At 46.2% G+C, this 24,532-nt stretch overlaps 1 protein-coding gene across 4 annotated transcripts in view; it reads left to right on the plus strand.

Annotated features, from left to right (window-relative positions):
• Frmd6 (FERM domain containing 6) overlaps positions 1-24,532 on the plus strand; it is a 240,067-nt gene that overhangs the window by 191,942 nt on the left and 23,593 nt on the right. For 2 of the 4 annotated variants that reach the window (XM_037210598.1, XM_028858502.2), the window contains 4 exons: positions 9,286-9,550; positions 16,913-17,003; positions 22,154-22,257; positions 23,216-23,292. In XM_037210598.1, coding sequence (XP_037066493.1) covers positions 9,452-9,550; positions 16,913-17,003; positions 22,154-22,257; positions 23,216-23,292 — 371 coding nt within the window. In that variant the 5' untranslated portion in view covers positions 9,286-9,451. Of the gene's footprint in view, positions 1-8,942; positions 9,142-9,285; positions 9,551-16,912; positions 17,004-22,153; positions 22,258-23,215; positions 23,293-24,532 lie in introns of those variants that run through there. The other 2 variants (XM_037210599.1, XM_028858518.2) reach the window with 2 other exon arrangements.

Raw genomic sequence — 24,532 nt, forward strand, 5'->3', positions numbered from 1 at the left:
GACCTCACTCTGTGATTTACTAAGGAATTTCTTTGCTTCTTTGGCAAGTAAGTCTCACTGGGTTCCCAGGACAGACATAGAGCTTCTCCAGGCTAATACAGACCTGTCCTGGAGACAAATCGTCTTCCCCGACCCGAGCGGAAGCAGCAGCTGCTCACCACGCGGGGATGAGAGTTCAGGCTTTCTAGACCAGCACCTGCATTTTCTAAGGAGCAGGAAGGACGGTGTTTGTTCTCTTGAAGAAGCTGACAGATGAGACAGGATGCGAGGGGGAATAATCCTGGGCAGAGAGAACAGCATGGTCAGAAGCAAGAGAAAACCCGTGAAATGAGTTGCAGTGACTCAAAATGTGAGTGACAGGGATCCCAGTCCCTTGACAGTGCTGAGCCATTACAGAATATGAGTGGGTGTGTTAGCCGTGATCAGGGGTGTGTTTATTAACACAGTCGCATGGGAGGGTGTGGTTAAGGAGTAATACAGTCCAAGAACTCGGGAATCCGGGTGAGAACAGCAGATCATCGGGGAGCAGCTCGTCGAAGGGGTGAACGGCAGAGGAGTATTATTTTTCCTTTCTGAGATTATTTTTCAGTGTTTATATATGGCAGTCAGATCTTTCAAGCTTTGAAGATCACTTTGTTATTTACCCCCTCCCCTCAGTCTTTGTGTTTGGAAAGATTATCTATCCAAACAAATTAGGTCGTTTGTTTTCACTTTATCGCCGTGGCGTGTGAAACTGTGTTCTCCCAGTAAGTATTCCGATGGTAAGAGTGTTGATTAACTGAATGATACTTCATTTTCTCTGGGGTATGACCAGGGTGAATATGACATTTCCATCAGGGTTTTAGAAGAGGGGGGGGGGTCACCCTGGCTCCCTTATGAACTCCGGGAGCAAGGCCCTTCCAATCGCTGATTTATAGTATGATGCTTGTTCCTCCTCACCCCAGAGAACAGGCATCCAAGTCATGCTTCCAAGGACTGTGCTGTTAGTCTCTAGGGTAAGAAAAGTCATGTCACTTCCCCAAGTACCACTACTATCTTGCCTTTGCTTAACCTTCTCACTCAAGGGAGTGTGAACATTACAGAAAATAACGATGGTAGAGGGCAGAGCTTGGGAGCAGAAGTCGAAATAGCAACAGTTGGGTGCAAAAGCATCAGGGTAGCTAGAGCAGGCAACTAGTTGGTGACGTCATCCTGCCGAGTGTGCTGTCTTATGGGATAGCATCACTTAGCATTCAACTGGAATGTCATAGTGTTTCTGTTCTTTCTACTGTGTTAACTTGGACTCCTCACAGATTTTCAGCTCCGATGGGCAGAATTTAGCAGGGGTTTGAGGGATGACAAGTGTACACACGGGCTCTCACATGTCGTCTCTAACATGAAGTCATAAACCAGAATGCGGGGGAGGGAAGCTTTATCAGCAGCTGTCAACATAATACTCCAGAGGTTTTAAAGTTTCAGACTTTCACGTTAGGAACATTTGCTGGTAAGTCTGTGCAGGTGTCCAAAAATGTAAAACCTCTAGAATCTGAAACACTCTGGTCCCAAGAATTTCAAATACAGAAACACTCCGGTTCCAAGAATTTCAAATACAGAAACACTCTGGTTCCAAGAATCTCAAATACAGACTATGCAACTGGCAATATGTTACCAAGGACTAGGGTAGGCAGGTGCCGGCTGGCGCTGGCTTACTTGTTGGTTTGGGTCCCTATATTACTCCAGTAGTTGCTCTAAAGGTATGCAGTGGCTGTGGATGGTTTGGGGGTGTTTGTGATTTGAAGGGATGTGTAGCAAATGGCTCTTACTGACAGCGTTCCATTGCACTACAGTTTACAAGCACCTTGCTGGGGGTAGACTTCCCATTTCTTCCATCCTCACTTTCCATGGTAATACTTGGCTGGATGCTTTGGTTCAGAAGTGTATTATACTTTGGCCAGAGTATTGCTCCAGACGTGGAACTGTTAAATTCAATGATGTAAACATCTTTATGCCTGTCGTAGATGGAGCCATATAGGTTGTACTCACTGGCCATGTCAATCATAATGTAGGAGATTGTAACATTTACTGTATCACAGTATGACACGTTTGGTCCTTCAAATATTCTTCTCAAGTCAAAAACTAATCTACCTCTGCATCCTTTGGTTAGCCAGCACACATTTGAACACACACGCACACAATCCCTTGCTCTTTTTCCAGAATTTCCAAGGAGTAATGGCCTAATACACTGTCACTATACCATGTACAACCAGCAATACACTTCCCCTTTCCCAGGATAAACTTCCTGTAATTTAGCTGGCTCTGAAGATGTGAAATGAAGAACTCTCTGTGGGATGATTTTTATTGCAGGGCTCAGTCGTAGCCATTGCTTCTCCCTACCTGGAAATTCATAGCTGCTGGCGAACATCCTATCCAAAAAAAAAACCTTGACACTGAATGTTTTATATTCATTATACCATTAAATCTATCCAGTATTTTAGGAGGCCAATATTATGGATTTTACAAATGAAGAATTGGCCTCGGATTAGGAAATGTGCTTGTGGTCACACAGCTGGTATCCTGTGGAGTCTGGATTAAGATCTAGGTTTGCCCGATTGATGAGGTCAGGTCTGTCCTGCTCTTTTCTATGCATGCTGTAAAACTCGTGGGGGCCAGCTCTGTGGAGATGTGCCCTCACCCTTCCCCCAGTGCTTATTTCTCTACTGGAGCAAGGTTGGAAAGTGCAGATGAGCAAACAGGAAACGGATGTTCTTCCAGAGCGTGTGACTGCGGGTGGTTAATAGCCACCAGGCACTCTCTTCTTACACGCAGTAGTCACTACAGAACTAGCCATAGGGCTGGAGAGATGGTTCCCAAGTTAAGGGCACTTACCGCTCTTTTAGAAGACCCAGGTTCGGTTCCTAACACCTACATGGCAGCCTACGAACCCCTGTAATTCCAATTCCAGGGGACTTGTTCTGGCCTCCATGAGCACCTGGCATGCATGTGGTGCGTGCGTGCGTGCGTGTGTGCGTGCGTGCGTGTAGGTAAGCACTCATAGACATAAAAACTGGCCATAAACAGAAACTATCTCACTTACTCCTCTAGCTAAATGATAAAAGTAAGTTTTATTGTTCTCTAGTATCTCTTAGAAGCAAATGACCCTTTCTTAAATGCTTTGTAAGATAAAATATCCAGGCAGATCACAAATCAAATGTCATATTTCCAGTTTGGTCTTCAAAGTAGAGAGCTCCTTGGAGTATGTGCACAGTAATGGGAGGATCTGTATGTGCAGCCTGATAATGCACAGCCACAAAGCTGAATTTCAAAGCTATTCTACAACTGCAGGCCATGTTCATTCAAGAAATTGACTTTTAAGAGTTCAGGCCAGATTTTTTTTCCTGATTTTTAATTTAATTTTAAATTTAAACTTTATTTAAAATATTTAGTTTTAAATTAATTTACTTTTAAAAATACACATTTGGACCTGGAGAGATGGCCCAGGGGTTAAGAACTCCTTCAGAGGAGTTTAATTCCCAACACGCGTCAGGTGGTTCACAGCTGCCTATAGCTCCTGCTCCAGGGGATCCAACTCCCTCTTCTGGTCTTAGAGAACCCTGCTTACACACACTTATGCGCACAGTTAAAAACAGATATTAACATGTATTTAGTAAAAGCTTATTACTTAAAAAAAAATAGCTGGATGGTTAAAAAAAAAAAGCAGCCCATAATAATTCTATATGGAAACTTATAGATCATTGGTTCTTGACCATGGATAATTTTGCCCCCGGGTAAATTTTGGTAATGTCCATTAACATTTTGGGTTGTCACAGCTGAGAGAGGGGGGGGGGATTTCTGGCAGTTAATAGGCAGAGGCGAGATGTAGCTAAACATGTGATTCAGGATGAACCCCATTACAGAGACCGTTTGGCCCCCCCAAATAACAGTTGGACTGGGTTAGTTGACTTTCTCCTTGTGACGGAGTGCCTGCTGGGAGCACCTTGAAGGAGGGGCGCTTTATTCCCGTTCACAGATCTAGAAGGTGCAGGCCAGCCGGCCCACAGGGATGAAGTGCGTAGCAAGGCTCCGTGGTGTCGGGCGCCCGGCAGTGTCCTCTGTGGTGGTGCAGCAGAGAGAAACGGAAACAGCCCGGGATGGTTAGCCTCCATAGGCCTTCCCTAGGTGCTCCCCCGTCCAGCTGTGCCCGACATTGCGGAAGTTCCACAAGGTCTCCAAACAGTGCCGCCTGGAGAATCCATTGCACGTTCAGGTCATGACAGGTGCCAAGGCTGAGCAGTCTTCCATGGGAGCCTCTCTGGTCAGGGATGCTTGCTGTATGCAGACAGCCAGCAGCTGATGAACGGCAGTCCATGAGTCTGGCCTTGGGGATGTATAGTGGCCCCACTCTCAGATCTGCAAAGACAAGACCAGAAAAGGCAGAATTTGAAGTGGCTAAGTATTCATGTAGAGGTGATGTTTTGATACAAGAAACGGTTATCAGGCCAGGCTGTGGTGGCGCACGCCTTTAATCCCAGCGCTTGGGAGGCAGAGACAGGCAGATCTCTGTGAATTAGAGGCCAGCCTGGGCTACAGAGCGAGTTCCAGGACAGCACAACAAAATCCTGTCTTCTCTTTTTTTAAATAATTTTTTTATTTATGTGCATTCGTGTTTTGTCTACATGTATGTCTGTGAGGGTATCAGATCCATTGGAATTGGAGTTACAGATAGGTGTGAGTTGCCATGTGGGTGCTGGGAATTGAACCCAGATCCTCTGGTAGATCAGCCCATGCTCTTAGCCCCTGAGCCGGCTCTCCAGCCCCCAGAACCCTGTCTAGAAAAACCAAAAAGAAGAAAAAGAAACAGATGTCTGCGGAAGTTGCTTTTCAGTGGTGCAAAGCATTCTAGCGTGGCTTGTTCACACAGCCCCCCATAGTTCCAGGGAAAAGGAGGACCTGTTACTTCCCGGGAACATGACAAAGAGGTGGCTCTTTTCGTCCCTGTTCCACAGGGGCTTAGCAGCAGTGCCCAGCACACAGCAAGTGTGGAGCCAACATTAGCCATCATCGGTATTGTTATTTCACCTGTGCCGAGCATCCAGCGAGCCTTGGCATTTACCTTCCTCTGTCTGGGAGTTCTTCCCTGAGACAGATGGATGGATGGGTGGGTGGGTGGGATGGAGGACATGCATCCTGCTCTTTATCCAGGTGTTTGCTCAAATATCAGCCCATCAGCAAGGGGTCCCATTGCCTGATTTAACACCCGTCCACAAGTCATGGCCATGGCATCAGCACCGTCACCCACTCTGGCCTACAGTATGTGCTCACTGCCTGTCTGTCCCTTAGTAGGTGCTTCTCGCATGTACTTTGTGTTGATGAAATAAATGAGCAGAACAGTGTGGAACTTGTTTTATGAAAGACATGTGATAGCATTTTAGGACAGTATACTTACACTCCTAATGCTGTGACCCTTTAATGTAGTTCCTCATGCTCTAGTGATCCCCAGCTGTAAAATTATATACTTGCTACTTCATAACTATAATTTTGCTACTGTTATGAATCATAATATAATGCTGGGCGGTGGTGGCGCACGCCTTTAATCCCAGCACTCGGGAGGCAGAGGCAGGCTCTTGAACTCTGTGAGTTCAAGGCCAGCCTGGGCTACCAAGTGAGTTCCAGGAAAGGCGCAAAGCTACACAGAGAAACCCTGTCTGGAAAAAAAACAAAAATCCCAAATGAATCATAATGTAACTATCTGATATACAACCCCTGTGAAAGGGTCATTGAACCCCCAGATGGGTCGCAGCCCGTGGGTTGAGGACCACTGCTTTAGAATGACTTTCTAGTCACATAGTAGAGCTCACGTATAGGCTATATTTCTGTACTTGAAGCTGGTACTCAACTGCACCTTCCTTGAGCTGACATGCCATTGCCACCCGTGTGTGTGCCCTTGGGAATCGGGACAGTGCGCAGGCTTCTGGACAGTGTCCCTGACCATGTCCGAGGGGACCGGGTGCCGGTGCGGTCCTGCTCATCGAGCAGAGAGCACATCGTCTGTGTGTGACCTTCGCCTTACGCATGGGAACCAGTTAAGGTGAAGGTAAGTAGGGTTCCCATAGTCCACTTTCCAAAAGAGCGTCCTTTGTTTTCATTGGATAATAAAGTGACCGCACTGGCTGCTGCTGCAGTCTTTCCTAATCAGGTTTGCCTTTAAGACAAGGATCGTCTTCTTACATTCTCAGGAGGTAGATCCAGAAAGAGAATCCTTTTTGCCTCTATCCAAGCTGAAACCACACTGTGGGGGTAAAAACTTAAGGCTGGAGATTGTGGAGTGTATCTTTTTTGTAAGTCTCTTTGGGAAAAGGGCTGGGGATCTGATCACTGTCAACACAGTCTTCTGGTTTGTCCATAAACTGGGACAAAAAGGCATTGCTTGGGGTAGCATTGTCTTCCTGGGACTGAGTTGGGCCTCAGCATAGACCACAGAACAAGTAGCTGGTGATTTCTACCTGATTTCTGCAATTGGTATGAATTGGTATGAATTCCGTCTAGACTGTTTCCCAGGACAGTCCAGTTGAAGATTAAATTTTACACTGATACGTGTTAGAGAGAGGTTTTGGTTTGATTTGTGTTCACCTTTTTCGTGGAACTTTTAAATCAGCTTCAGTGCCGTCTTGGTATAGTGAAGGCTTAATTTAATCCCGTCTCTGTTCAGGGGGCTTGGGTTTGTCACCCTTGTGTTAAGTGAGGCCGTGACACTTCTGTGACTATCAATAAATCTGCTGCCGTCGTCTTTTTCCGGACTTTTGTACTATATCCGAACCATAAAATAAGAATTGTACCCAAATGATAAATTTTAAAGAGGCTGGATCCATCCTAAACCTCGGAACACCTCCCCCCCCCCCAGTTTAACTTTTAAATTCCAAAAAGTAGGTCAGTAGAAACATCCTGCTTTGATTTAATTAAAAATGGAAACGCATAGGACTATCTCAATACGAAGTGCAGATTTAAATATGAGGAATTATAGTGGGATTCATGTCACTTAAGGGTTTGATCTAAGTAAGATATATTTAATCACAGCTTCTAATTTATGTAGTGGAGAGAGGCCTAAAGGAATATTCCAACAGATAGGGAAACTGGCCGTGGAATTTAGTAGTATGATGGAGAGTCTCTCCAGAACCACCTCTCTCAGTTTATATGGTATGCCTAAGGATGTTGTTCTCTGGGACCTTATGAGCCATCTTTGGGGAGAGGAGTGTTCTGTGTGCAGTGAGCGTGTGCAGTGTTCTCACTTCTCAGAGCCTTTAATACTTTCTGAAGTTTTAAGAGAGGGTCTAGTGGGAGGCTCTCTGTCCCCACAGTTGACCCGTTTTAGGAGTTGTCGTAGTTTCGGTGTTTTTACCACAGTCTCCCTGTGTAGCCCCGGCTGGCCCGGCCCCAGCGTGCACCCATCATCTCCAGCTTCTGCAGGCCAAGGTTGCCAGTGTGCACCGCCACACCTGGCTTATGTTTGGCTCCATGAGACGGGGACTTGCTGGCTATAGAACTGCACGGGAATGTACAGTAGCCCAGGATGGCCTTGAACTTGAAATTCTCATGCTTTAGCGATGAGACTCCCAGCATGTACCTGGCTTGCTTTAGGGATTGTATACCTTTGAAAATGCTGAGAACATTTCCAGCAGTAGCGATGAGGAGTCATTGTCTGGTGTGGGTCTGTTCTTGGGATGTTCTCCCAGCATGCCCCAGAGTTGGGTGGAATGCAGCACTTTGCTAGGTTCCTTCCCTTAATGAAGTGGTGGTCTCCGCGCGCGTGTGCTCCACCGCAGGGTGTTGTCGTGAGCAGAGGTGTCACTGTGGCCCGGACACTGCTTTGTCTCCAGCCCCAGGTGTGAGTCACATGCAGCCAACATCCTCCTTCGAGCTGGTGCTTGGGCACCGTCGATAGAAAAGAACACTTTCTAGATAAGCGACTCCATTTGGGGAGTGGCTCCTGGAACTCAGAGACTGAGCATCCACTGTAGAGAGGCCGTGGCCTCCAGAGGGGTGCTGGAAACCAAGGGGAGGCAATCACCCTTTTCCTTTAAGGAAGACAGAAGGTCTGAGCGATGGATAGTCCCCTTCCTAAGAAGGAAATACCACATACAAGATTAGCCGCCTAATTTTAGTTTCGAATAATTCTCTTGAAGATTGTATTTTATTTATGTTTAAAAAAATCACTAGATCATATTTACTCCTGTTACCAGCTATGAATATAGTCTCTCTTAAATGAGCTATAAGGAGCAGATAGGTCAAGATTCTGTCTTGGAAATCAGTTTCGTATTCCCGGACTTGCTTTCTCGCATCCTGCAAATACAGCTGCCGGGGAGTAATGTAAATAACCGATGACATGAGAGGCAGCTGGTCTTAACACTGCAGTTGAAGGATGTCCTGCCAGCAGCACCCTACGAAGCACTCCTCAAGAGTAGGAAAAACTTCCCAGTGCTTTAAAATGATTCCGCAGGGTCTCACCAACACCAGGAGGCAGACACCAGAGAGGAAGGGCGGAATTACTGAAATCCAGAGAGAAAAGTTTCAGTACTTGCAAGCAAAGTTACACACTTCAAAACTCTGGGCGGGGATGGACAACTTAATGTCCAGTTAACTGACAAAATACGAGAGGTTTCTAAGACCTCTAGGTCTTTTATATGTGTACATGGCTTGGTAATACAGCATTCCTCTTGCTGTATGTTATGTGATCAGTGAACTAATGAATTCAATTTTCATCAGCTAGTTAGAGAACCAGGAGAAAGCAGGACATAAAAACTAAGGAAGACTTCATAACCGTGGGGAATGCTGTGGAGAAATCCATTCCAGTGGCTGCTGTGGCTCCCGTGGGTGGTCCAGCAGCCAGGGCTTCCTTCGTGAAGCCAGCCGGTGCAATGGTGAAGGTCACGAGTGATCGGTCAGGAATGTGATAGAACACTCATCTGTGTTCCGTAGTCCCGGAAGCGAGGCTTTTGTTGATGCCGTTCTTGTAGTTCATTCCAGAACCCTGTCGTCTCCCTTGAGAGGCCGGGAGCTCCTCAGTAGTCAGGATCCATCCATGGCCTTGCGCCTGTGGTGCTTGGTCGTCTGTGAATGCCCAGGCTCTCACCATGTCTGTTAGCTCGTGTCTGAGGATGGAGTGCGAAGGTGGTTGCTCAGGGGCAGAATCTGCGCCTTCTCGTGTGCCGAGAACAGCAGTCTTGGCCTGAAGCGCACCTTCCCTGTGCCTGACGAGTAGTGGTGTACCACTGGCCTGCCGCTGCTCTGACCAGACGTCCCCTGTCTCCACAGGTCTCCCCGCGGACTCCGTACGGCTATGACACCCACACAGCGGGCCGCCACCATGCTTCTGCTGCCGGCCATAGGAGAATGAGGAGAAGTCGGCTCTGGAGTGCTGGGAGCGACTGCTGAGCGCCCGGTGCCCCCAGCCTGCCCCCTGGAGAGCCCACAGCACACGATGAACAGACTGACCTTCCATAACAACAGAGTCATGCAGGACCGTCGCAGCGTGTGCATCTTCCTCCCCAATGATGAGTCCCTGAACATCATCATAAACGTGAGTCGTCCCCTCTAGGAGAATTCCAGTGTGTGGTCCCCCTGCCAGACCGCACCCACGTTCATCACTAGAGAACGAACCAGAGATACGTGGCAGACTTACTACACTTCGGCATCCACACAGCCGTGAACAGCCTTCTGGCTTCTCCTCCGCCCCCTTCGGCGGTGTCAGACTTGGCGTAAAATTAGGAGTTTGGGTACTACACTAAAAAAAAGGTGTTGCTGGAGGGCTTCTCTCCACGTTCCCCAAACCCCGCAGTCCCACAATCCACTTATAAAATAATCACTCAGACGCTTATATCACTTATAAACTGTATGGCCGTGGCAGGCTTCTTGCTAACTGTTCTTTTATCTTAAATTAACCCATTTTTATAAATCTATACCTTGCCACGTGGCTGGTGGCTTACCAAAGTCTTTACATGATGCTGCTTGTCCTGGCGGTGGCTGCAGTGTCTCCCTCCTCAGCCTTCCGCTTCCCAGAATTCTCCTCTCTCCTTGTCCCACCTACTTCCTGCCTGGCAACCTACTTCCTGCCTGGTCACTGGCCATCAGTGTTTTATTTAAATAGAGTGATATCCACAGCAAAAAGGTTTCTGTTTTTAAACTTTATTGAATAATTTTTCAGTTGAATTAATTTCTTGGATGTCTCTGTTTTCTTATCTTTCTGTGTGGTCAGCCTTGTGTACATTTGGGATCATTTGGAATACCTTCCCCATTTCCACTCAGGTCTAGGGAAGGTTTCTGATCCACGGTGCTCAGCAGCAGCACCCCCTCAGATCCCACCATGGGACTCAATTACTTCTTTGAATTCTTCTGCCCTTAGTTTCTGCATTAAGGAAGGATTCATTTTGCTATTCGTACTGAATGGAAGCCTCTCTCTCAGCTAAAAATTAATGTAATAAGATGGGAATTGGAGACTCTAGATGGAGTAAGAAAAACAAATCTGAACATTTTTTGAGCCTTAGTTTCTGCCTCTAAAATTGCTTGGCTCCCTGAGTAAATTTTCTGTTTAAGTCTGTCCACTTGTGTCCATTTTAAATGCTGGGAGTTGTCACCCGTGTAGGTAAAATGGTAGCCGTGGCTGAGATTCTCCGACGCATCTTGACTGGTTTAATCAGTCAGCCCAAGCAGTGTCCAGAGTGAGCTGAAGGGCAGTGGATAAGCTAAGCTGTTAACCTCTGGCTCTCAAGTCAGAATCAGATACCTAGTTAACCAGGACATTGAGGGCTGGGATCCTGATTGCAGCTTTTTTTTCCTTCTGACAGGTAAATTGTATTTTACACATTGCAGAGCATAGGTGTCTCTAAGTGCAGCCCAGTTATACATAGACTGTTAGTATATATGTCCATGTAGCCATTGCCCAGCTGAAGATAACGATTTTCATCTCCTCAGAAAGACCCTTTGTGACACTTTTTCAGGGGTAGACCTATATATAAACACATTAATCAAAGTAGATATGTGAATACCACCCCAGTGAGTAGAACCCTTGGTGGTATGTAACACACATGTCCTTTACATGTTTTAAGCACATGCAATCCAGGACATAGAGCTTAAGCACTGAGGAAACTCGTCTGCCCTTTTCTGTCATTTTACCCAGGAAAGTGTGCGTGCATATTGCTGAGTGTGTGGCCGATCTGTCATCGTGAGAAATGCTAGGAGGTGGCTACCATTTCTAAAGGAATTCATTGGTACTGGAGTCTCATCTGAGGGAAATAATTTTGAAGAGCAGACTAAAAGACTCCAGGCAGGCGGGTTCATGGCATGTTTTTATGGTGTCATACCTAGCATTTTTAAAATGCTCTTCCTACTGTCAGCCTTCATACTTTTTCTTTCACCTAATTGCAGTCTGATAGAATTGAGCAAAAATTGCCTTAATGTGGTGCTGTGGGTTAGTTTTCCCACATATATGCTGCTATGTAGATCCGTGGCTTTAAAGTCTACTAAAATTATTCGGGGAGGGGCTTGGTGAACGAATGCCCAGCTCTTTGGGCTTCCCCCATGGAGATGCTGGTGTAGGTCTATGGCAGGACACCGGAATTTTGATTTAGCAAAATTCCTCCGCAGGGACCAGAGATGGCTGAACTCCTGAGGCAGACAGGAAAGCCTGTGGCCCGGCCCCACTCTGGAGAGCCCCGCTCACTTACTGGTCTTTGGGGCCTGTGTTGGTGATGGAGGCTGCTGCCATCAGGGGGCCTGGTCTGAACCGTCTACCCCGTTACTTTCTTTGCAGCTTTGGGCACGCTGCTTCAGTCTGTTGTTCATTATTTGGTTTGTTTTCCCCATATGAAGAGGGGCTGTTCTATGTATGCCTCGTGTGGGAACCCGGCACGGCTTTAAAGACACTCCGTGTGTGGTGGTCCCTTCCTTGGTGGTGTCTGTCCTGGGAGTTGCTCAGTAAGTCAGTCATTGTGGAGTAGGCCTTCACTTGGCTAGTTCCTTGAGCTGTTCGCTCCATTTCATTAGGGGCTCAGCCACGGAAAGCAGAACGGAGCCTCTGGGCGCCATGCTGCCCCAGAAGACTTCTTACCCCAGGGAACATAGGTCCTCTGCCATGCCGAGGCTCCTCTCCAGCAAGCCCTAGGACCTCAGGAAGGAAGGGGTTAAGTAGCCTGGAGGCTTGCCCACTGCTAGAAAAAGAATTCAGAGCTGCCCAGAACCCCTTTTCCCACAATTGAGAACGGTGGTTTTGATGTTTGCAGAGTTGGGGTTAACTAATTAATTGTAACAAAAAATGTTTGTCAGTGGCCTCTCGCGCTCGCTCTCTCTCTCTCTCTCTCTCTCGCTCTCTCTCTCTCTCTCTCTCTCTCTCTCTCTCTCTCTCTCACACACACACACACACACACACACACACACACACACACACACCCAGCAGTGCGGAGTGTGGTTCGTATACACTTTTTTTTTTAGGAAGTTTTTCCCCTGACAGGTACAGGTGGCTTCATATTGATTTTCTGCATGTGGAATCAATTTAATGTTTTAGTCATTTTGAATCTCCATGAATTGTATTGATAGGGGCTATTTTCAATTACTCTTAATCATCAGATATAAAATATGGAAACTTAAAAATAAAATTATGGTGACTGTAAGAGGCAGAAAGTCCTTGAGTGGCAGAAATGGCAGAGCCAGTAGCTTGCACCTCCCTTCCTGTGGCAAAGTGAAGAATTCTTTCCCTCCAGAGAACATTTCGAACATCCCTGCCCAGTAACAAGTCATTGGCACAGCAAGGATCAAACCCCCTTCCACTTCAGAGTTCCCCAGAGAGGGTATTTTTAGATAAAGCCCACGCCGCCGTTGAGAAGGCAGTACTTTGTGAAGTTCCCATTGCCCCTGAAGATGAGGGGAATTAAGAAATTTCACAATCAGCCATGTGGCTTTGAAGACTCGACTCTGCAAATACCCAACGCCACTGCTTGTTTTCACAGCAGGTAACTTTGAAGCCACATCCTTATTTAATTACAGTTTTTAAACAAGAACACTATACTTACTTGATGATTGTTAAAGAGCTTGAGCAGAAGGTTCCAGATACTTGATTTAAGTAGCGGAACAGTAATAATTAGATGGGATGCCTGGAAGAGAGGCCCGGCCTTATTTAGTCAAGAGTCACCACAGATTTTATTTTACAAACGTTTAGTTTGTAGTTTGGAATCCAGCTGCTCGTTCCATTTCGTCCTGGCTGCTCCATATCCAACCAGGCCAACTTAAAGTTTAAACACAGTCCAGCTCAGGGTTAAAAGTGCCCCAGAGCAGTGTGACGGTTTAAGTCTCCAGTTCGTGGACCTTGGCTAGTGTCAGAGTCGTCTGTAAACGTGAGCCTTTCTGCTCCTCACTCTCAGTCTGTTGAAGCCTGTTTGCCACAGTAGAGCTGTGACATGAAATACAGACCCAGTGCTGACAGTGAATGCTGGCAATAAATAGAACTTCTCCAGGACACAGATCAAGTACCCCAAGCTGTGGGATCAAACCAGCACAAGGGGGACCGGGGTGGGTAATGGTTTCCCAGCAGCCCGTGGGTGAGGTGAGCTTGCATGGATACGTGGTTAGGAAATTACTGGATGGCAGGACTGGAGAGCTGGCTGCTCTTCCGAGGACCCGCATTCAGGTCTCAGCACCCACCTGAGAGCTCATCCGGGGGACCCGATGCTCTTCTCTGGCCTCTGAGGGCACTGCACACATGTGATGCACAGACATACGTTCGGGCCGAATACCCGTACACATAAAATTAATGGTTACAGTGTTGCTGGATGGCGCACTGACAAGCCAGAGTGTCCGTGGGGGTCACTGAGGGAGACGTCTCTGGCGGACCCCAGCACAGGTGCTCAGGAGCTCCCTGGGACTTGGGTCCTGAATGTGAACGGACGCAGCCTGTGACAGTTCATCACTGGGACAGGGTCTAGAATCACCCAGGCGACTTCGCAACGTCCTCGTGAGGGATTGTCTGGATTAGGTTCGTTGACACAGGAAGACACATCCTAAATGTGGGTGACCACCCCATGGACTAGGATCCCAGACTGAATACAACTGACAAAGTAAGCAGCAGCATTCATTTCTCTGCTGACTGTGGATGCCACGGGACCCTGCCTGAAGCTCCTGCCCCCACCCCCACCCGCTACCCCCCCCACCCCCACCGCCCTACTACCCCGCACCCTGCCTTCCCACAACAATGGACTGTGTGTGTGTGTATGTATATGTATGTGTGTGTGTATATATATACATACACATACACATACATACATACATACATACATACATACATACATATATCCTTGTACTATAGGCTGGAATGAGCTCCTTAACTGCTTCCTGTCAGGTATTTTGTCATAGCAGCAAGAAGTAACTAATAGCCACCACAGCCTTCTTAATTCCTGGTGCTTGGAAGAACTAAACGGGTCCCTCTGGCCTTGAGTGTCTTCTGCTCTTTCCAGTGGGATTTTGCATGTTTTCATTTTCTTCATTTTAGTGCTGTATTAAAATATGATAAAATCATTAACTCAGAGTTATGCAAATTGTAATCACTAAAATTACAGTTGGTGCCATCGTTGACTGTATGCAGATAAAATTCACAAAGGTTGTGTTGCACGTTTTTTGACCTGTGTGTAACTGTTAATATGTGTAAGTTTGGAGGGTCTGTCTTTGCTACTGCTGCCTTGTGTGCCTGAGCAGTTTGGTTTTCCTTCTGTGAACTGAAGAGATGGAGCTGGGCGGTCTCTCAGGGGAGTCTGGCTTCAGCGAGGCCGACTCTGCAGGCCCACACTCCTCCCACTGGCATCTCAGTCATAACTGAGAAAGCCTCAAAACTGTATCTGGCTTTGTGAGTTTGAGGCCAGCCTGGTCTACAGAGTAAGATCCAGGAAAGGCTCAAAGCTACACAGAGAAACCCTGTCTCGAACAACCTAGTAATAATAATAATACATTTATATTACTTTCACAGTCAATAAAGATATCTTGTTAAAAAAAAAAAAACTGTATCTGGGGGCTGTGCATTTGGCTCAGAGGGTAAGAGTGCTTGCTGAGCAAACTTGGGGACCTGAGTTCGAGTCCCCAGAACCCAGTTAAAAGCCTGACACAGCAGCAGAAGCGTCTGTTACAGTGTGTCTGCAGGGAGGCGGGGAGGTGCGTGAAAAGAACCAGCACCAAAGAGACCCCTCAACCAAGGTGGAAGGTGAGGACTGACCCAGGGTTGTCCCCTCCCCTGCATGCACACTCCACACATACAGATGCATGGACACAGACACAAAGGAGCAAGCGATGTCTTCCCAATAATAGCTCATCTCCAGAATGTTCGTGTGGTTGTTGAAGTATACTGAGACTCAAAGGGAAAAACAATAACAGCGATTGATAAATAAATAAAATCTGGGCAGTCTGTCACTGAGCAATGGGTGGAATATTTTGCTTAGACCTTTAAGAAGAAAACTTTCCTTGAACAAAGACCCTAAGGAGACAGTTCATATGGGAAGATACACAGATGGTCCACGCAGGTGCTCAGCCTCAGTAAGCATCAAGAAAACGTAAAGCGAAAGAACATTGAGTGCCGCCTTACAGCTGTTAAAATGGCTGTCACCAAACAGGGTTGACAAGAATCCTGAGGACGTGGAGAAGAGGAGGAGCACTTGTCATCTGTGATCAGAATGTAAAGCAGTGTGGGCCCTTGTGGCAAACAGCATGTGGTTCCTCCGAACATTAAATATAGTATGAGGAGCTGGAGAGATGGCTGAGCGGTTAAGAGCACAGGCTGCTCTTCCGGAGGACCTGAGTTCAATTCCCAGCACCCACATGGCAGCTCACACCTGTCTGTAACTCCAGTTCCAGGGGATCCAACACCCTCACACACATACACATGCAGGCAAAACACCGGCATTGCACATAAAATTGTAATAACTACAGCATTAGTATGTGATCTCGGAGGTCCACTCCTGGGTGGCCCGAGGCAGTGAAATCCCGGTGGTGGATGTGCGTGCACCTGCTCTCTCACACTCCCAGCAGCCTTGTTCACAGCAGTCAGCTGTGCCCACTGGTGACTGAAGGCAAGGTGTGGTGCGTCCGTCCACACATGCTGGAGTCATAAGCCACACAGGAGGGAGAGCGTGTCATCTGCAACAACATGGGTCAATCCTGACAGCATTATACTAAACGACATAAGCTAGGCACTGGCCGCGTGGTCTCACTTGTGTGGAATCCAAAAAAAAAGGCTACCTCAGAGAAGCAGAGTACAAGGTAGTTACCGTAGTTCCTGGGGCCTGAAGAAGGAAGGGCAGGGAGATGTTGGCCAAAGGATCCAAAGTTTCAGCTGTAGGATGAGTAAATTCAGGAAACCTGTGGATGGCAACCGTAACCAGTCATGTGCTGATACCTGAACTTATCGTTGGCCAGGAGTAGGTTTTAAGTGTTCTTACCACACACAAAAATAATATGTATGTGAGGCAATGTATTGGTTAATCCGTTTTGTAGGGCATACACTATACCAAAACATTGAATACTATGTAAAAACGTATCATTAAAGTAAGAAAAGGTGTTCAGAGAAAGAACATACTTGCCACATAAATATCTTCAGTGGAGTAAGCTCTTCTGGGGACCTTCTGAGGAGCCCATTTTTCATGCAGGATCTGAGAACCTGACCATGTGTCGTAAGATTTATGAGTCTTGTGCAAGATGGGATTGGTACTGTGTTAGCATGCTGTGGGTCATGATTCTGTTGTGATACTCATTGGAACACAGCCACAGGTTGCATTGATAATCCACTGGTGGTTTTGCTGATGTTCGAATGTCCTGAGAAGGTACATATTTACAGAGTTTTAAAGTGGTTGATTGTGGTTCACTGTGTAAGCTGAATTGAATTGTCTTAAGTGTCCTTTTTTCCTTCCTGCAGGTTAAAATTCTGTGTCACCAGTTGCTGGTCCAGGTGTGTGACCTGCTCAGGTTAAAGGAGTGTCACCTTTTTGGTCTCAGTGTTATACAAAGTAAGTCTCAGTCTGTTCTCTGCTATGTTTAGTCAACTGTCCTTGAGAAAATGACATTTTAAAGCCTAGAGCCATCATGCTATGTAAACTGATTGTTTACATGCCCATCAGCTAATCATCATTCTTAGTCTAGTATTTATTTTCCAATATCAGCATGATGTATTTTTTACATGATTTAGGATTTTTATTATATTATTAATTTCTTATTAATTTATTAATATTGATTCCTTTTTAGGAGTCTAGATATTTATGCATCTGTTCCCCATTTTTGTTTTATTTAATTTATTTATTTAATGAACCAAGTTTGATTTTTGTTTTGTTTTCTTATACAGAGACCAGCTGTAGTTGGGAGTTAAGCAGATGTTTTTGTCATTTATCATTACAATCTATAATACTATAAGTGATAATGGCTTGTGACATTATAAAAATTTTGAACACAGTAAAGCTGCCTTTCTTCTGTTTAGTTCTCTTGTGGTTCGCAGTATAGCAGTGGCGGATTCATTAAATTTGATTTTCTGTTTTTCTTCGTGCTCTTCTTTCTATTCAGGCTGTGTGGCTTTGAAATGCAGTCATTTTCTTCCTCCATTAGATGAGAAATTTGCAAGGAAGGATTTCATAGACGGGTTGCCTTCTCATGTCCCTTACTTAGCACTAGACTCCTGGGACTACCTGCATCCATTTAATAAAAGCTGTCTTATGTCAATTTGTAGCTGGAAATTTCTCCGACTTAGTTTTCTAAACCCCAGAGTCTTTTAGCATCTCTGCTCACCTTTTTCAAGGAGGTTTACTTGTATTTAATTATGCTTTCTATGTTTATGTGGATAATCTTTGACTTGAATCAGTTTAAACCTAAAGGATTATGATAGCTTGAGAATCTGGTCTGTGCTGTGAATATTCGCCTCTGCCAAGTTAGAAAATGTATTGTGGTCAACAGATAAAGCCAGCTAGCTCCCTCTCCTCCAAAGTGGGAGCTGTGTTCAGTTGTCTGGGAACATGGGATGGAGAATGAGAGGCCTGCAAACCAGCTCCCTGCTCTGTTTCTGCAGTAGTCAATGCAGTGACAACAGGAAGGATCCATCATTGCATTTGTGCAGACCTCTGTCTAAACCGCGGTTCTCAACCTTCCTGACGCTGTGACCCTTATTGACCCTCAACCAGAAAATGATTTGGTTGCTACTTCCTACCTGTAATTTTGCTACTGCTATGAATTGAATGTAATCCAATGGTCTTAGGTGACCCCTGTGAAAGGGTCTTTGGACCCCCAAAGGGGTTGCAGCCCATGAGTTGAGAACCACTGGTCTAGAAGCTGTAAGGTGCCTTACAGACTCCAAGTGGTTCTTGCTGCGGTCTCCTCGAAGCTAATTCTTCCTTGTGCACCTGCAGCCAGACTGTTGATCTCGGTGGTTCAACAAGTCAATCCAAGAAAACCGGTTCCTAGCTTCCTTCAGTTTTCAAGTGAAGCTTTGGAGATGCTCTGTAAAAGACAGTGGACAGTGTGGTGAAGGAACGTTGGAACAGCAGTCAGGAGACCTGGTTCTGATTCCGGTTCTGCCGCTGGCCAGCAGTGAACCTTCAGACATGCCACTAGACTTCCGTCACTGTCAAGTTGTGTCACGTCAGATAGACACTGCTGTCCACACCAGCTTTGCATGATGAATGTGTGCCTGAGAATTGGTCTCACGGGCTTTGTTTGGTTGGGTGGTTTTGGATTCCCAGCACAGTTGAGCAGGAAGTATAGAGAGTTCCAGAAAGCCGTGCACATGCAGGCACAGCTCCCCCAGTGTCGGCCCCAACACGGGTGGAGCATGTGTGGTAATCAGTGAGCCTACACGGATCCTCTATCCCCCAGAGTCCATCATCTGCACTTGGGTTCACTCCTGGCGATTGTATCCCACGGCTTTGGACAGATGTGTGGCATGTGTCCACCATCAGAGTGTGCAGAATGGCCTTACTGCCCCGAAGCCACTCCACCATTTCAGAAATTGTCCTTGTCAGTTGAATAGTTGGAAAGGGTGTAATTCCCGAGCACTTCAAACACTGGCATTTTAACACTCTTCTCAGAAACCACCTAAACGCCAGGAATCTCGGTGTCATCCCAATTCTGCAGCTTTTGTTTTGAAATAATTTCAAACTTCCAGCAGTGTAAAAAGACAGTACGGCTGGGCGGTGGTGGCACACGCCTTTAATCCCAGCACTCAAGAGGCCGAGGCAGTCTCTGTGAGTTCGAGGCCAGCCTGGTCTACAAAGTGAGTTTCAGGACAGACTCCAAAGCTACACAGAAAAACCTGTCTTGAACCCCCGCCCCCCCCCCAAAAAAAGGAGAAGACAATAAGGATTCCCTCATTTGCTAATGTCAGAGCACATGTCTTCTTCCATCTGTGATCTACCTGCCTGTTTCCCGTCTTTCCAAACTTGAGGGAAATTTCTTAGAGACGAGCAATATCTCTTACATAACTATGATGGGAACTTCACTATCAGGAAGTTGACACTCTAATGCTAAGTAGTTTTTAGCTCTGCCGAGGAGCCCGGCAATACCCATCATAATCAGAGGTAGCCTGGCTCAGGTCTGTTCTTCAGCCATTCTGTTACCCCACCCTGTGATCTTTGCTTTTTTTTTTTTTTTTTTTAATGAGAAGAGTCAAGTTACTTTGTGTAATGTCTTTTCACTTGGATTTGGTTTATGTTTCCTCATGATTAATTCAGGGTACGCATGACTTGGGTGAGGATATCAGATAGATGATAATGAGCCCTTCTCAGTGTACAGTATTATGAGACATACAGTAGTTACTTATGACTTTATGGTGATGTTAGCGTTTGGCAAAAGTTCCTCGCCATACGTTCCTTGATAGTCAGGAGCTCATATTAACGCTTCTGGTTATAATCTAGTTCCATGGTTTGTTCCGCCCCTCTTCTTCCCATTGTTTTCAACAACTTTCTCCAGCAGTGAGAGACCTGTCTCGTTTGCTCAGGCATTTAGGGGTGTGTTCGAGAGGGTGTTAGAGAGGCACAGATTCCAGGACGGGGCACGGAAGGGGACACAGAGCTGCTCTCGTTGGGCCTACCAGTTTCCACGTGTCCAGGTCCCCCAAGTTCTTAGGCTAGACAGCTCTGGTCACACTGTCGAGTCAGAGACACATAAAGGTCACTGTAAAATCCGCCTGTGCTCGTGAATTCACAGACACCGTGGCAGCATCCACGGGGCCTGCACAGGCCTAAGCCAGGTGGAGTCCCAGGCCCGAGAGGGGGAAATAGTTCCCACCCCTAACCCAGAAGCTATCTAATTAACAACCTCTCACAACGGAAAACTTCGTTTTCTGCAACTGTGGAGTCTCACTGGGAACACAAACCACTTAAGTGCAGACCCCATGCCCAGCAGTACATGGCCAACACAAAACAAACTCAGTGGTGTTTTTGAACACATTTTGTCTCATATTGCTTTGGGCATTTTTTTTTTTAAAAAATCTTAACTGGTCTTTTGCTTATATATTATAGTTTCTGATTCTGTGTTTTTATGGGTTTTATTTGTGTCTGTTTTTGTTTCTTTTTAATGTTTTGGGTTGTTTTATTCGCATGCTTACTCTCTAAAGAGAGAGAAGGCGTGGAGTTGGATGGGAGAGGAGGTGGGGAGGAAATGGAAGAGAGGAAACCATGCTCTGAATATATTGTATGACAAAATCATTTTCAATAGAAAGTAAAGTGAGAATGTGCATGTGTTACTCTGAGCCGTCTCACTTGGGTCTCATTTTGCTGCTTCTGACAGGCGCTCCAGCCACTCAGCCATCAGTCATGTTCAGTCAGTAAAAATGCGAGGCTAGGCGACCGCATTCACTGGCCTGCTAGTTGGGTTAAGTGGCACCTCCCTGTCTTTCCTCTCTGGGATGTCGTCTTATCCCTTCTTTCATGTTAAGAGGACTGAAGAACCCGTTTATAGCCAGAGTGGCAATTCTTTACCAATGGCATCTTCTGGTCAAACCCAGTGTTCATCTGGGGCTTCACTGTGGAGTCGGCTCAAGTCTTCCTGGAAGGAGTACATGTCCCTTCATTGTGAAAGTTGTTATGGAAGACCCAGGAGAGGTTGACTTTAGTGATGGAGGAGAAAAATAGATGGGGGGGGGGGGTAAGTAAAACTCCGTACAAGATAGGAATAATACTACAGGCTTCTCTTAGGAGATAGATCTTTGTGAAACAATCTCTCGAGGAAAAACGGAAACGTTTGTGTTTGGGCCAGCTTGTTTTCTTATGCTCCATTCCTTTCTCGTAAGTTCCAGGAGATCTGTTTTCTGTGATAGGATAGATCCCAAAGACAGAGCCAGTAACCGAGTGTCATTCTGGCAAGCTGTGCTCTGGCGTGGGAACGCAGAAGGGATGTGTTTAAAGCCAGCTCTCCGCAAAGCAGGGGTCATGGCCACACTTGGAAATCCGTCCATGTTCAGTGTCTCACCGAGGATTGGAATGGTGGTGGTGGTGGTGGAGGTGGTGGTGGTGGTGGTGGTGGTGGAGGTGGTGGTGGAGGTGGTGGTGGTGGTGGTGGAGGTGGTGGTGGTGGTGGTGGTGGTGGTGGTGGTGGTGGTGGTGGTGGAGGTGGTGGTGGTGGAGGTGGTGGAGGTGGTGGAGGTGGTGGTGGTGGTGGTGGTGGAGGTGGTGGTGGTGGAGGTGGAGGTGGTGGAGGTGGTGGAGGTGGTGGAGGTGGTGGTGGTGGTGGAGGTGGTGGTGGTGGTGGTGCTGCTGCTGCTGCTGCTGCTGCTGCTGCTGCTGCTGCTGCACCAGTGTTTTGCATCTGTGAGAAGAGTCTTCTGTACACTAAGCCAACATGTTATATTTTCTAAGATGCATGTCCACAGGAGTGAGTGCTAGATGGTGTGTGAAGATCCTGGAAGCCGAGCACGTGTGGGAGTTAGAAGCCATGGTTCTTCTAAGCATTGTTTGTTTCAGAATCTCAGGTTCTGTGTTGCAGAAGCAAGAGAATTCATAACCTCATTAAAATCCAGCTAATACACCTTGGATTTTTTTCATTTCTTGAGTTTTCCTGATTCACGATACATTCACAGATCATGAGGCTGTGTTTTCTGAATTGTGGCTTTGAATATTGTTTTCTTTGAAACAGATCTTTTCTCTTTAGTATCTTGTCTTTTTTTTTTTTTAATGTGCAGATAATGAACACGTCTATATGGAGTTGTCACAAAAGCTTTATAAGTATTGTCCAAAAGAATGGAAAAAAGAGGCCAGCAAGGTACGACAATACGAAGTCACTTGGGTGAGATTACATTTATGCACAAAATTCTTTTTTATTCTTTAAAAATGTTTATTTTAGCTGTCACGTTAGAAAAAAAAAGTCATAAGCAATAATTTCTCCAGTGGAGAATGAAGAAAGGAAATGAATTATAAGTGCTGAAATGTGTTGCTGGGGTGTGAATGGCTGACATCATAAACCAATAGGTAATAGTGTTTCAGTAATGTGGGGGCAATGCTCCTGAGTGAAAGGCACGAGGAAGTATTGCTTTTCTCCCGTGACAGTGTTGTCAAAGCTTGTCGGATTTATTTTTATCAATTTGAATTTGTTTTTTACAGTCTGACATTCAAGCCTTGGTTGTTTTATTACGATGGCATCTTTGTGTAGTAAACACCAGTTTGTTTTTTTTCTTGGGGGGGGGGAGCAGGCACAGGGGGGTTGTGTGGTTCCCCCATCGCCCTGGTGAGTCAGGAATGAAATCACACATCTAATCCCAGCTCCTCCCATGGCAGCGCAGGATTCTGGGGCTACACTCACTGGAAGTCGACTTCAAAGCCGACCACAGATTGAAGCACTCCGGCGTTTAAGTCAACAAGCAGTGTAGTAGACTGTGGTGTGTGGAATGTTGAGGAAACAAGAGAGCATTTGTAGTAGGGAGCAAATGGTCACCACAGGGGACAGAGCTGGGCCAGAAGAAGCCGGAGCTCAGCTAGAAATTTCCATGGCATTTATTTTTATCTTCCCTTATGTTCCCATTGGCATCACGGCAAATGGGAATCCAGAGAGGGAGGGTGCCCTGCTTTGCTTTGTAACTTTCTGGTTCAATGTGGACCTGGTGTCCACACAGGACACCTGTGCCTACTACAAGCCCCACGTTACAAGCAGGTCCAGCCTCTGAGCTTTGCAGGTGATGGCAGTGTGACTGGCTGTGGAGCCCTTGGAGATAACTAAACACAGCTCACTGCACGCGTCTCTGTCTTAGGGCATCGACCAGTTCGGGCCTCCCATGATCATCCACTTCCGGGTGCAGTACTATGTGGAGAATGGAAGACTGATCAGGTAGGAAGAACCCACCGGCCTAAGCCTTGCTCTCCTCCATAGCACTTTTTTCTGACGTACACCAATACATCGTAGTGTTCATTGTGTTCTTCTGCCTGTCGGAGTGTAAACTCTACACCAGCAACAGTTCTGTTGTTGGTTGTTTGCTTGACGGTTTTTGCACATTCATGTATTCTTAGTGGCTAAAACACAGAGGCATATTTGTTACTGAATTAAGTATTTATTGGCTAAATAAATCATAGACTAAAGGTGAAAATGTTAATGTCACTGGCTCACATTTTCACTCACAGTCGCCAAGAAGGAACTATCACTGTTGTAAAAAGAGATTCATTAGGTATGATTATATTCTTTTTGTTTGTTTTGTTGTATAGCCCTGGCTGTCCTGGAACTTACCCTGTAGACCAGGCTGATCTTGAACTCAGGGATCTGCCTGCCTCTGCCTCTCAAGTGCTGGGATCAAAGGCGTGTGCCACCACCACCCAGCAATTATATTCTTTTCCAGTCAGCATGGGGCCACAAACTCTGAAGCTGCCATTTTTTATGTCAGCTTGGTTTTCACTTGAGGTCCTGTTTGTACTCTTAGTAGTCTCAGAACTAAGAGTAAGCCTCAGGGAGCTTCCTATGGAAATCGAGGGTACACTCTGAGGGGGCAGGGAACAGGTTTCTTCTTTGTGAAGATGGAAGTGTGATGAGCACCATGGTGTAAATCAGAACGAATTGGTTTTGAATCTCTTCCTTTGGCATGGGATTCAGTGCTAGAGAACGGGAAGAGATCACATTTTTGGCTGACATGAACTGTAAGAAATATGAACCTCTTTCCCTTTACTTTGAAACTTTGAGAAACTTGATATGAAAGGAAAAAAGATGCTAGGCCAACGTGATGTGAAAAATTAGGACTTGATAGTTTCCACTATTACCAGATGCACAGTAAGAGTAAGAAGCACTGGTACCCGGAGACTGTTTCTAGAGGCTAAACACTTAAGTTTGTGTGAAGTACTCACCCGCTTTTCCTGGTAGGATGGAATGTTCTGTAAGAAAGGAAAATAGAGTACTGGGCCACTGATAAGCCCCATGGGTTAATGAATGTTAACCCTCTACTCCTGTGCACCCACACAAACACACTGTTAGCCCCAAAGGTGAGAGGAGAAAGATGACCAGCCCGAATCATCATGGCCAAATTAATTAAAGCAAGCTTTTTTATTCATGTACATGAGCTAGCTCCCCCTAAGTCAGGGTTTGA

Source organism: Peromyscus leucopus, chromosome 14, assembly GCF_004664715.2.
Source record: "Peromyscus leucopus breed LL Stock chromosome 14, UCI_PerLeu_2.1, whole genome shotgun sequence".
NCBI classification, from domain to species: domain Eukaryota; kingdom Metazoa; phylum Chordata; class Mammalia; order Rodentia; family Cricetidae; genus Peromyscus; species Peromyscus leucopus.